Source organism: Pieris rapae, chromosome 15 (assembly GCF_905147795.1).
Source record: "Pieris rapae chromosome 15, ilPieRapa1.1, whole genome shotgun sequence".
Lineage (NCBI taxonomy): Eukaryota > Metazoa > Arthropoda > Insecta > Lepidoptera > Pieridae > Pieris > Pieris rapae.
Genome location: NC_059523.1, coordinates 1,368,944 through 1,381,240, shown reverse-complemented (window position 1 = coordinate 1,381,240; position 12,297 = coordinate 1,368,944). Strand labels below are relative to the sequence as shown.

General features: G+C 33.0%; 1 protein-coding gene across 1 annotated transcript in view; it reads left to right on the top strand.

The window, feature by feature from the left end:
- Positions 1-12,297, top strand: part of LOC111000287 (scavenger receptor class B member 1) — a 74,195-nt gene that overhangs the window by 57,373 nt on the left and 4,525 nt on the right. The window contains exons 3-10 of the mRNA XM_045631291.1: positions 1,271-1,362; positions 2,138-2,298; positions 4,941-5,079; positions 5,657-5,784; positions 6,421-6,505; positions 7,816-7,946; positions 10,918-11,039; positions 11,613-11,747. Coding sequence (XP_045487247.1) covers positions 1,271-1,362; positions 2,138-2,298; positions 4,941-5,079; positions 5,657-5,784; positions 6,421-6,505; positions 7,816-7,946; positions 10,918-11,039; positions 11,613-11,747 — 993 coding nt within the window. The remainder of the gene's footprint in view (positions 1-1,270; positions 1,363-2,137; positions 2,299-4,940; positions 5,080-5,656; positions 5,785-6,420; positions 6,506-7,815; positions 7,947-10,917; positions 11,040-11,612; positions 11,748-12,297) is intronic.

Here is a 12,297-nt window from a genome sequence, read left to right as displayed (position 1 = left end):
TCATGTATAACATGGTGAAATGGTTGCAGCTCCTTACAAACGTTGTGTAAAACAAAAAAAACTCGATTAAAAAGATTAGCGGAAAGTTTATTGGCAGTTATTCTCTTCCGTTCTACGCCCTTAATCCAGTTACCAGTTTTCAACTGGCAGTAAATGTAAAATTAGAAGCATTTAATGTATATGTCTTTTTTTGACGTTCATAAGTATACATTGTGTTACCTTGAATAAATGATTTTTGACTTTGACTTTAGTTTAGAGTCACACGCAGGCGTATGTGATGAACTTTAATAATATAGTTTTGTCTATGGCCGTTTGTTTATTTTTTTCTAGTGCTTTAAATATTGGGCAACAAACGTATTCATAAAAAACCCGGTACCGGGAAACATAAATTATCACTAGATAGTTCAAGGCGGTGTCGCGTCGCACAAAAAATTAAAATTTTGTTGAAAATATTAACTTCCTTGTCGAAGATTAGTTGTTTTTAATATTTAATACTATTTTTTATTGACACTTTACGCATGGTAATTTAATTTCTCATACTTTTTTCATTTACATTATGTCCATATTGTATCTCAAAATCTCGTTTAAAATCTTAAGAGAAAAGTTTTCAAACTGTACAGAAGCAATGGTTTGACAGCTCTTGAAACAAGATTTAAGTGTCATTGACATTCTGTAATACATTCTAGCTTCTATGAATCTATCAAAGACGGCGCTGGACTCTTCGACGTATATTTCTGTATCTGTTAATTCATAATATCTTACTTATTACGCAAGTTGTATGAACCCGGGCTATGTTTCCAACGGCACACGCGGACAATATCTGCGGCGCACCGTTATTCTAGTAATTTACTTTTCGTGCAAATCTTAAATGCAAAGAGAAAACATTGATACAACGTCGTCATTGGAACGCACCCGATAAAGAGTCATAATTGAGACCATTGTGATTCTTACTTTTTTTATATTTGGAGTTCCTTATTAGAATATGAAAATAATTGTTTTTCTAAATATTGGTTTAACTAGAATTTTTTTTTAATGTAACTATACATACTACTACATACTAATAATAAAAAGAAAATGAAAACAAATTTAAAAATCTCTAACCGGTACTATCTACTAGGCGTCAACTTAAATCTTTACAAAACGCCTGAGCGTTTGAACCCCACAGCCCAAGAGTATTTATTCCAAAAGATACAAAATCAAAGTTGAAGAAAATAAATTCTTTACTAAAATAAATATCACAATAACTAAGAATTGGTTTCTTTGTCCGCAGGTCGCCTAGCAGTAATAACATTTAGTATATGCACTGTGGTGCTAGGAATAGTCCTGTCATTTGTGCCATGGCTAGATTATATTATATTAAGGGTAAGTTTCTTTTATTAATATAAACAATATATAATGCTGCCTTTTCTACAGATTATAGCTATTTGTCCGATCGCTTTGTCCATATTTCATATAATTATTACAGTTTTTGTCGTAAAAAAATAAAAATAATATGGAAAGGTTCACGCTACGCCCACGGAGAACAGAAACTGAGGTGATCAACTTTATGGGTCAGGTCTCTGGCAGAATGACCAGCGCTGTGGAACATTCTGCTGCTCAGCATAACGCTGAGCCAAGGCTAATTACAGGCACAGCACACACGCATTACTCATTTGAATCGAGCCGAATGAGAAAATAAATTTTATTTTATTTTTTTATTATCTTTGATTTTGTTATTTTGTGTGGTATGTGTGTGTATTTTATTTGTAATAAATGTTATGTATTTCTGTCTGTCTAATATGACAACAGAAAAAACACTAAACAATAATTCAGAATCGAGACAGCACAAATTCAGATTTCTTTAAAAAAAATGTTAGATTTTGTCAAGTCAATTTCTGCAAGCTTTCTTAGTGTTACGAGGAACCTAACTTTTTTATAGATAGGTTCCTCGTAACTTTTATATAGATAGAATTATCCTACGTAAAAGATAGTTTAAATTCAAAATCATTTATTCATATATAAGTCAATGTAGTCACTTATGAACGTTAAACACAGAAATGTATATGAAATGCTTCTTTTACTGCCAGTTCTCAAACCAAGGGCTATATTATAATTAAATCTTTATTATTATTTATTTTTTCTTTATTATATTCTTTAGGAATTACGCTTATGGAATGGGTCGCTGAGCTACAGTTACTGGCAAAGGCCAGGGGTGATAAGATTAACCAAAGTCTACATCTTTAACGTGACAAATCCACAGGGATTTTTGGAAAATGGAGAAAAACCAAAGTTGAATGAAGTCGGGCCTTTTGTCTATAGGTAAGTTATAGTTAAAGTAAAATTGTCTTTGGTAGTGGCAATCCTTGTAGCAATGTTGGTCTAGTGCTGCTCTCCTGAGTTCGTAGGTTCGATCCCCGGTTCCACACCAATAGACTTTCTTTTTTTTATTTAACATTTATGTATAACTTGCTGAGTTTCTTGCCCGTCCTTCGCAGAACAAGGCCTCATGTTAGTTTTGCAAACGGATGGCGTAGTTATTTCTTTTGTACCATATTCTTGCAATAAATAAATTATTATTATTATAAGCATGCCCTAAGACGCATGTAAACGATTTTAGATTTGATTTGATTTGCTCGAATAGTAAAGTAAAACACTGTAAAGCTGACTTGCTTTAGTCCCAAAAAGTCGACGCCGCGTGTCAAGCACAGGAGGCTGATCACTTACTTGCCTATTTCATTGACAAATGATCATAAAACAGATATAGAAATATGAGGCCCAGAACTAAAAAGGTTGTAGCGCCACTGATATATAAAATAATATTTAGTGGAAGAGAATTTATTATTATGAAAGCAAACTCTGCTGAAGTCTTGAGTATGATAAACTTAGATGCGTCTTAAATTTTGAAATTGCTGTGTAACTTGGTATTTGTTAAATCATTTTAAGTGCTCAGCTCTTATAAACACTCATGTTTGAAAAACCCGTGAATTGTGAGATTATAACATTTATCTTCCGGCCTTTGAGTGCACGAAAATGTTATTAACCTATGCATTTTTGTTAAGACGTAGCACTGGTAAATTAATAATATTATGAGGATATTTTTTATATACATTTGAAGGCTGTAATTAAACTGTATGTAAGGTAAAGCGTCCTTTATATTTTTTTTCTCTACAAATTCCAAAAGTCGGCGTACCGTTTCTTAGCATATTTGCGAGCAAATGTTCGTACATATAAAAATCACAAACGCCCAATTTGAATCCACGACCAATTAGAGTCGGTATATACGGTATGATTCACTGAATAATAGTACCTATAATGCCTTCATTCTTCAATTTATTGATTTTTATGTTGGCATCCTTTAGATTTTGTTTATCTACTTACAAATTCCACTAGTCATGTTTTAGGCTTTTGGTTTGGTAATCAAAAAGTTTCCAACTTTGTCTACCCTCTTGTTTTACTGATTTATTCTTATGCCTCCTGATTAGTTTAAAGATTTTTATTGTTAAATTTTAAATGAAAAGGAATTTTGTTTGGGTAACGTTCTTTCTCTGATCAGTGAGCAACGTTAAGTATTTATTTTTAACATTAATAAATGAGAAACTTCAATGCAAATATAATTTATTACAAAACTTCTTCCATATTAAAAACAATACATGTCGGGTATTGATTTTGTTATTACATTCTTAGATTACGTTCGTTATTGTTATTTCTGCAGTTTGGACCCTTTTGTGTAAAGCCTCCTCCTCAACTTCCTATCAGTTTTTTGCTTCCTCCATCCATTTCTAACTTTATGATGTCGCCACCCCATCGCTTTTGTGGTCTTCCCACGTTTCGCTTTCCTGGAGATCCCTTTAGCTCTCCGTCTGTTATCTAAAAGAAACATTTAAGAAAATAATACAAATTCCCCACAAAAAACTGTGCCTTAAATGACATATTGCACATTTTAAGCTGTCATTGATGCAATCAAAATTTATTCAAAGCTTCCAAAGATCTTTTGTTGAATTTAATTATTAAAATATTCTGCGAATTAATTTGAGCTTGTATCTCTGGATTAATACGGTACGAGTGTGTGTAGTTCTTTAACCTTACTAAGATATTTCTATATGAGTTTCGTTTTTTTTTCTTAATATATAATACTAGCTAAACTGGCAAACGTCGTTTTGCCATGTATATCATTTATGGTTATTGTGCCTCACTCGACATAGATAGGTATAGTGTGTCTTTTTTGTAGATATTTATAAGATCTACAATTACTTAGAACATTTTATGATACAAAATAAGAAACTTTTTTGGTTGATAATTTACACCTTGTGTCCGAAAAACCCTAATATCTTACGGAACCCTATTTTTGTTCAAAATTAAATATAGCCTATATTACTCGTGGATAATGTACCTTTCGAATGATGAAAGAATTTTTAAAATCGGTCTAGTAGTTTATGAGCCTATTTATTACAATCAAACAAACAAACAAACAAAGTTTTCCTCTTTATAATATTAGTGTAGACAAGTAGGTGATCAGCCTCTTGTGCCTGACACCACCGTCGACTTTTAGGCTATAACGCCAGCTGGTTTCCTCACGATGTTTACCTTCACCGTTGGAGTGCATATAGAAAGATAGTCCATTGGTGCACATCTGAGGATTAAAACTACGACTTCAGGGGTGAGAGTCGCACTACTACAGAGTAGGTATTCAACCTCTTGTGCTACCACCTTCTTAGGTCTGGGCTCTGAGGCCCTTGATGAAGGTGGTAGCGCCACTGATAAATAAATATTGAAGCCTACATTGTGACTGCATAAACAGTAATTTGTATGATATCTATCAGATATCTTCATTGTAATTGCGGTCCTAGTAGCAGGGGTCCCGCCAAGCGTTATTTGATATCAAAATGGCGGATATTCAAAATAAATACTATTTAAAAAGAGATATAAGACTTCTTCGTTTAAAATTGATCTTACGTTTTCAGAGAAGACATGGAGAAGGTGAACATCAAATTCCACGACAACGATACTGTGACATATCAACACAACAAAATACTGCGATTTGTGCCTGAACTATCCGTGGATAAGTCACAGAAACTGGTTGTGCCGAATATACCGCTTTTGGTGAGAGAATTAAATACAGTTCACGTTAGGCAATACATATTGCCACATTAAATTACACTTTGATAAATGTCAAAATATACAGCTATTATTGGTAATAGATAAGTTAAGAAATTTTTAATTATTATTTATTAATTTTAATATATTAGTTTTACCTGATTCATATGTACAGATTATATACGTATATAATCTGTACATATTAATAAAGAAAAGAATGAATATACATTATACATATTATTTTCTTTTTAAAGAACCTGCTTCAATGGATCTGTCTTGATCATATTTCTTCCGATCCTTACCAAATTCATTAGTTTCGTCAGCCCACCGTGCAGAGCATCCTGTTTCTCTTCTCTTATAAAACCGTTTACGATGACATCATTTAGAACAACATACCGGTTATATTGACCAAAATCAAAGGAACCGGCTGAAATCTATTGTAATAGGTACTTAATAACAACGTAATCGGCTATTACGACTATCGGTTTTTACGACCAAATATGAGTAGTTCTGTTATATGGACATCGATATACATATTATATAGATATAAAATAATTTAAAAGTAATTTTGTTATGTCAACAGACAGTTACGTCGTTCTCTCCAAACATGGCGTCTTTCGTGTTTAATCTTCTCGTCTCAGGGCTGTCTCTGACATACCGAGAGAGGGCCAAACCCTTTGTCCACGTCACTGCTGAGGAACTCGTATTTGGGTGAGTAAACCTAATGGTTTAAAATACTAAAACATATAAATTAGATATGCTGTCATTATGCGGGAATTCTACTGAAGTAAGTACGTTTACCATGGTGAGTGTTGAGAGTTGTTCGGATTAATAATAATAGCTGAGTTTCATCATTGTACCGATGTGCGAAGGCAGATTACGGAATTCCACCCGTATCATCTCGAAGTTCGTTGTTTTACGCTTTTAAGACAGTTTTTGGCGTGCAGCAGCACTATGTCGATCCACTGTGGAATTGGTTTGCAAATATCCAAACCAAATCCACTTAGAGTCTTTCAAGAAAAGAACGTACCAATTTTTAAAAGGCCGGCAACTTTCCCCGGCCGGGGACTTACTAAAATGTATCTTTTTGGGCACGCCGTAGTCCCCATGAAAAAATTGCGATGCAACTCTAACTCTATTTAGGATTCTTAAGAGGAATTATTGAAGTCTAAACTAAGTGTACGATTTAAGAGTCGAAACTCAGCACTAATTGTGACTCCTATATTATGTCAAATCCATTGGATTGGACATGGTTTGTGACATTTCGACTACCTTAGTAAAATTATATGCAATGCATATATCAAATAAATGTAATGATGTGAGATTAATAGAAAATAATAATTTCAGGTACAATGATCCGTTAGTCACATTGGCACATTATTTCTATCCAAAGGGCAAGCGACCTAACAGCCAAATGGGATTGTTATTAGCGGTAAGTTTGTTTTAAAGTTTCATGCATGCAATGGTTGCTCCATAAACAAAATATTTGACATTTAAAAGAGCGGCGAAGCTTCTTGTCACTTCAAGTCTGATTTTCGCACTTCATTTCGGAAAAGGAGTGTTAATTGGAATAATTGAATTTGTTATTGACATGCAAAATTCCTTGTGTAATTTATGAATAAATTATATTTTATCACAAATAAGTCCAATTACTAAATTTACTTTTCTTTTCTAATCTTCTTTTCTATCTTATCTTTTCTTATCTATAAATATTCTTGCAATTTCCATTAAGTAAAAATTCTATTAAACTATCAAGTGTTGTGGATGAAGTTAAAAGTAAAATTGCTTACACTTTAAACATTGCACACTAACTTTTACTTTTGGCTACGCAAAGATACGTGCCGAAAGTGACTTAGATAACCTTAGTTTGGGGCCTCAGATTTCTGTATCTGTTTTGAGATCATTATTTTTTTAATAGGTGTTCGCACGATATTTTACTTTCTCGCCTAAGCGAGTGTTAAACACGCACAGACGATAAGTAAGTACAGCCAGGGTTCGAACCTACGATCTCAGGGAAAAACTTATGTTCATTAAAAAATTAGGTATTGCCGTCAAATGTTCATCGCGATCAAAAAAAAACAGTGACGCCGTAACATTTAAGGACCTTAGATTTATGTATCTGTTTCGTCATGATTTATTTATCTTAATAGGCTAGTTGTTGATCTGCCTATACATGACGTCAGAGATCGGTTTTCTGGCGATGTTTTTCATAAATAAATAAAAAAATACGTTTATTTTGGAACATAAGATCATCATGGTATCACTTATTTCACGTCATTAAATTCGAACCTGTTGGCATCCCCACTCATCGGCAAATAAGACAGAGGGTGTTGGCCGAGAGAAAAATCCGGCGTAAAAAACTCTCGGTACTCTTTTAAAAAAAAGCAAATCATCAAACAATTCTACGATATTTAAAACAAATATAGCAAATTAATTAGAAGTAGCCTGCCCAGCACTAGGCCCAGGCCCTTTTATCAACTAGATAATCACTTACTTTATTGTAAGCCTTTTTACACAGCTTTTCTATAATACAATTCTTAAATTTAATAAAAGGCAGAGATAAAAGAGCCTCTAGCCGGGCGAGTGTCATATTCTGACAGACAGAAAGTCCATAATTGCACAGCGTTTGAACCTTCGACCAGGGATGAGAGTCGCCCCCTATAGGCCTTGACTGTTCGATGACATATAATGTGCATTTTAACTTACTAACTTTATACTATAATATATAGATTTGTTTTCTAGAGAAATGGTACTCTGTCAGAGGTATCCACGATATATGCCGGTCAAGATATGAAGAAATTCGGTTATTTGGACAAGATTAATGGGCTGGACCATCTGCCGCATTGGAAAGAGAAGCCCTGCACTAATATTAGGTATGTCAATTATAAACTATATACTAATTATAGTTATATATAAATAAATCAGGTGTCTCAAAAGAAAGTTCATATTTAGTTGATTGATTTAAAAAAAAGTCGTGTATCAAAAAAGTGTTTATTCATTAATACACATTTTGGGATTTTTTTTTATTAAAAATAATTCTGTCCAAATGTAGACCCTAGTTCGCGGCATTCATTTAATCGAACAATAAAATTACTTAGAATCAGTGATGGCAGCCCATTTCGTGACAGATTTTGTCTTTGAATTGCGCCAGAGAAGTCGGCTTATTGGCGTACACTTTGGATTTATGATAACCTGAATAAGATCCATAGGGATTAAATCAGGACTGCAGGGAGTCCAATTTATGTCACTTCTCAATTTCATCCCAACTTTTCACCATTAATTTGACTAAACGCGTGTGACGTTGCTCCGTCCTTCTCAAACCATGTTTGGTCATAGCCAGGAAAGTTTTAAACTCCTGGCACACAAAAAGTACCCTAACATTTTCACATGACTCTAAACAGATAAATGTAAACTTTCTTTTGAGACTCCTATTATAACATTGGTAACAACAAAACTGCCCTTTGCACTCACTCGGAAAATTCCAGTTTTCTGGTGCCTGACCTTCCATTATGTCATAAATCTAAACAATGTGACATTATCTTGATCTTAAATGGGAAAACCCGACAGTGCAATAATAGTTAAATGCGCCATCATCAATACTAGCTGATGCAGCTGACTTCGTTCTATTAACAGGCACGCTAATGTCTACAAATATAATTCCCAAGATTCCTTTTTTTATTAATAAATTATGCAAGTGAAAAGCAAAATAGGAACAGAAAATACAATTTCAAATTACTGTCGGCGCTTCATATATCTTACAAATACTTTTCTAGTAATGGAGGAGACATAACTTTACAAGTCTATTTCTGTAACATTACGGAAATCTTTTCTGAATTTTGAGATTATTAAAACATATCGAGGCTGTATTTCTTCAATAATTTAACCAGACGTTATGTTTTGACCAGTCGTAAGATATTTATTTCTCATGAAGATCATTACAATATTCACTAAAGAAACTATACTCTGGCATTGGCCCATGGACACTCCATGGGCGGTGGTATCACTTAACATCAGGTGAGCCTCCTGCCCCTTTGCCTCCTGTTATATAAAAAAAATACGTTTATTAATTAATTGAAGATTACAATAGTAAGTACAAAAGCAGTCAAGCAACATAATTAGTAGATAAAAATTTAGCAACTACAATTTTAACAGTTACACAACACAAATATAAAAAACTGTAATGTGTAGAAACTTTTGTCATTTGTTATTTTTTCAATATTATACGAAGATAGCTTAAGAGTCTTACTCAGTCAAGTTTAAACAAATGTAAAAGGAAATATATTTCCGACATGGCCGTTTGTTTGTTTTCCTTAATTTTTATTTATTTAAGCATAACATTGGCTATTCGTCATTTTCTTATTAAACACAACAGTTTTCTGCATATATTGCTTTTCATAAAAATGCATGTAAATATTTTCATTAGCTGAAAAAAAAAATACAAGATAATAATGTTCAATTGTGAACCATGTTTCATTTTATTAAAAAACTACAATACAATCAGGTAACTTAAGTTACTAGAAGAGCATCGGATGGCCCCATTGCAAGCGATATCTTCCAGGCATCGATACAAGGAAAAACAGCGCAAAAAAAGGAAAAAATATAGAATTGTTCAATTAAGCTTTTCTAAAGAATTCATGATAATTATTATAAATTAAAATAAGGGTAGTAGAGCTGATGAGTTAAACTGACCTATGTCAATATATGTATTATACATTACCTATATTTTCGACAATAGACCGAAACTTAGCTGGACCAAAGAAAAAAAATTGTGTAGACCTGTGTAATAGTCAAACATTATCCAATGCATTTAGTCTAAGGTTCGATTTCGAACAGTTTTGAATCTCAGCTGGATTACGTAAAGAATGTCCCGATTGACGTCAATTGTCGATACCATAGTGAGTTCGTTATATGCAGTTTGATTTTATAACTGCAAAACAAGACTTGGAGGTGAATGACCAGTCAACGTACGTTTAGTAATAAATAAGAAAGGTCTGGGGAAAACCCTCGGAGGCCTGCGTACAGGATTTGTGGATGTTTCGAAAAATTCCTCTGATGACGTCGAAATTACTTTAAAATACTAAATATTATGAATGAAAATATGAAATAACATACCCTCAGTTTCACACCAATACAATACAGCCGAATTAGGTATTGCTTAGTCAAATGTATTTAATATTTTTTATTGAATTGTTCCGATCGTAATGTTCAAACCTATTTCTATTATGTATTCCATCTACCGTAAGTATTACTATTTTTTGTTATTTATAATTTATGTTAGCTAAAGGATTACGAAATAAATAAAGGACAGGAAAAAAACTTAACGGGGCGTGTTAAACATAGACACAACATTTTTTACAAGCGTAACACACACGGAACTACACAAGATAATAATAAAAAAACAAAAAAAAACAATTTTTTTAAGGATAAGGTATATTTTGAGTGTGTATGTGTGTAATGTGGCCCTGACTCGCAATATGCTGTGGAGCAGGTGTTCCATAGCGCTGGTCATTCTGTCGGACACTAAATCAGTTAGTTTGAACCTCAGAAAAAAAGCGAAATAATGGAATTAACGTCCTCGTTTATTCTATTATAATTTTATATAGGAACCATAATAACAATGACTAAAATAAAAAAATCAAATAGGCAATTGCTGCCTGACACACGCCATCGACTTTTTGGGTCTAAGACATGTCGGGTACCTCACGATGTTTCCTTTACAGTTCGTTTAAATGCACCGCCGGGCATCATACCTACGGGAAGAGGGTCGCACGCTGAACCCACTAGGCCAACACTGGACTTTAGATAAAATTTTAGTGTATTTTTTTAATTTAAGCAAACTTTCAGGGCATCTGAAGGATCGTTCTTTCCCCCTCGGTCAGTCACTAAAGAAGACATCGTTTATATTTACGACAAAGATTTGTGTCGAATCCTACCCATGAAGTACCGTAAAGATACGTATAAAGACGGTAAGTGGATATGTTTTAGCGACACAAAGTTTAATGTATAAAATTATAAACGTTGAAAGCCTCAGTTTTCTGTTCCTTTTTCAATTTTATTTATTGGCTTTTTTGGTACTTCTGTGCCTAACATTGTCAATTGTCAAAGACGTTTTGAATTAATCTAAATTTCTTCAATGTATGAGAAAGAATTTTGATGTAATTATCATTTAATAATATAACAAAACCCAATTACCTAACCTAACGAAAAATGGGTGCAATTCAGCTTTAAGTTCTTCAGCAAAAAGCACTCAATGTATCTACTTATAGTCGCAATTACTGATTGTATGATTAATAAATATAAAAAAAGTTCTTCAGCGAAATTGATTTTCAATGATCTATAAATCTATATCTTGATTTGCGACATATACAGAAAATTGGCATAGTTATCGAACGCTCAACCTCATTTATATTCAAATTTGAATTGAAATATCCTTCGTATTGTTATACACGAAGTTCTGTGTGTAAACAAAAAATCTTAGTTTTAATATGATAAAGAATAGGCATATGTTATTTTTTTTTTATCGCTACTATTAATTTCAGGTATCAAAGTAGGTTTATACACACCTCCAGAGTCAACGCTAGAGAGTGCAGAACTCAACCCAGACAACAAATGCTACTGCGATGGAAATCAATGCCCCAAACGGGGACTGCAGAACATCAGTCCTTGTCAATACAGTACGTTTATTCAAAGTATATTTTACATAATATCGTTAACTTTTTTTATGGAAACTTCGCGAAGGCGTCGCTTATGCCAAAATTTCAGCACATTTATGATAGATGTCGCAATAACAACAGGACGAAATGTAGTGAACTGTAATACCTTATTTAATTGTATAAATATAAAATGTTTAATACAACCAAGGACTAAATACGGAAAACTTATTATTATAAATCACGGCGAACAAATATTAGGTAAATTGCCAGCCAGTTTAAAAGAATTAAACCTTTTTATAAATTCAAACAACTTTTGAAAGTACACGCATATAAAATTAACAACATATCTTTAAAATAACAAACATAAAAACACTCACATGTATATGTCTATAAAAATTGTATAATTTCCATATAAATTATGTATTTACACAACATCAAAAAAGGCACTTCTAGCATTTATGTATCTATGAACGAGCAATGTCTGTTGTAGCATCGATGCGGCATACCTGTATTTTCATAAAAAATATTTTACATATCGTAAGGAACTAATATTTTATTTTATATAATAATT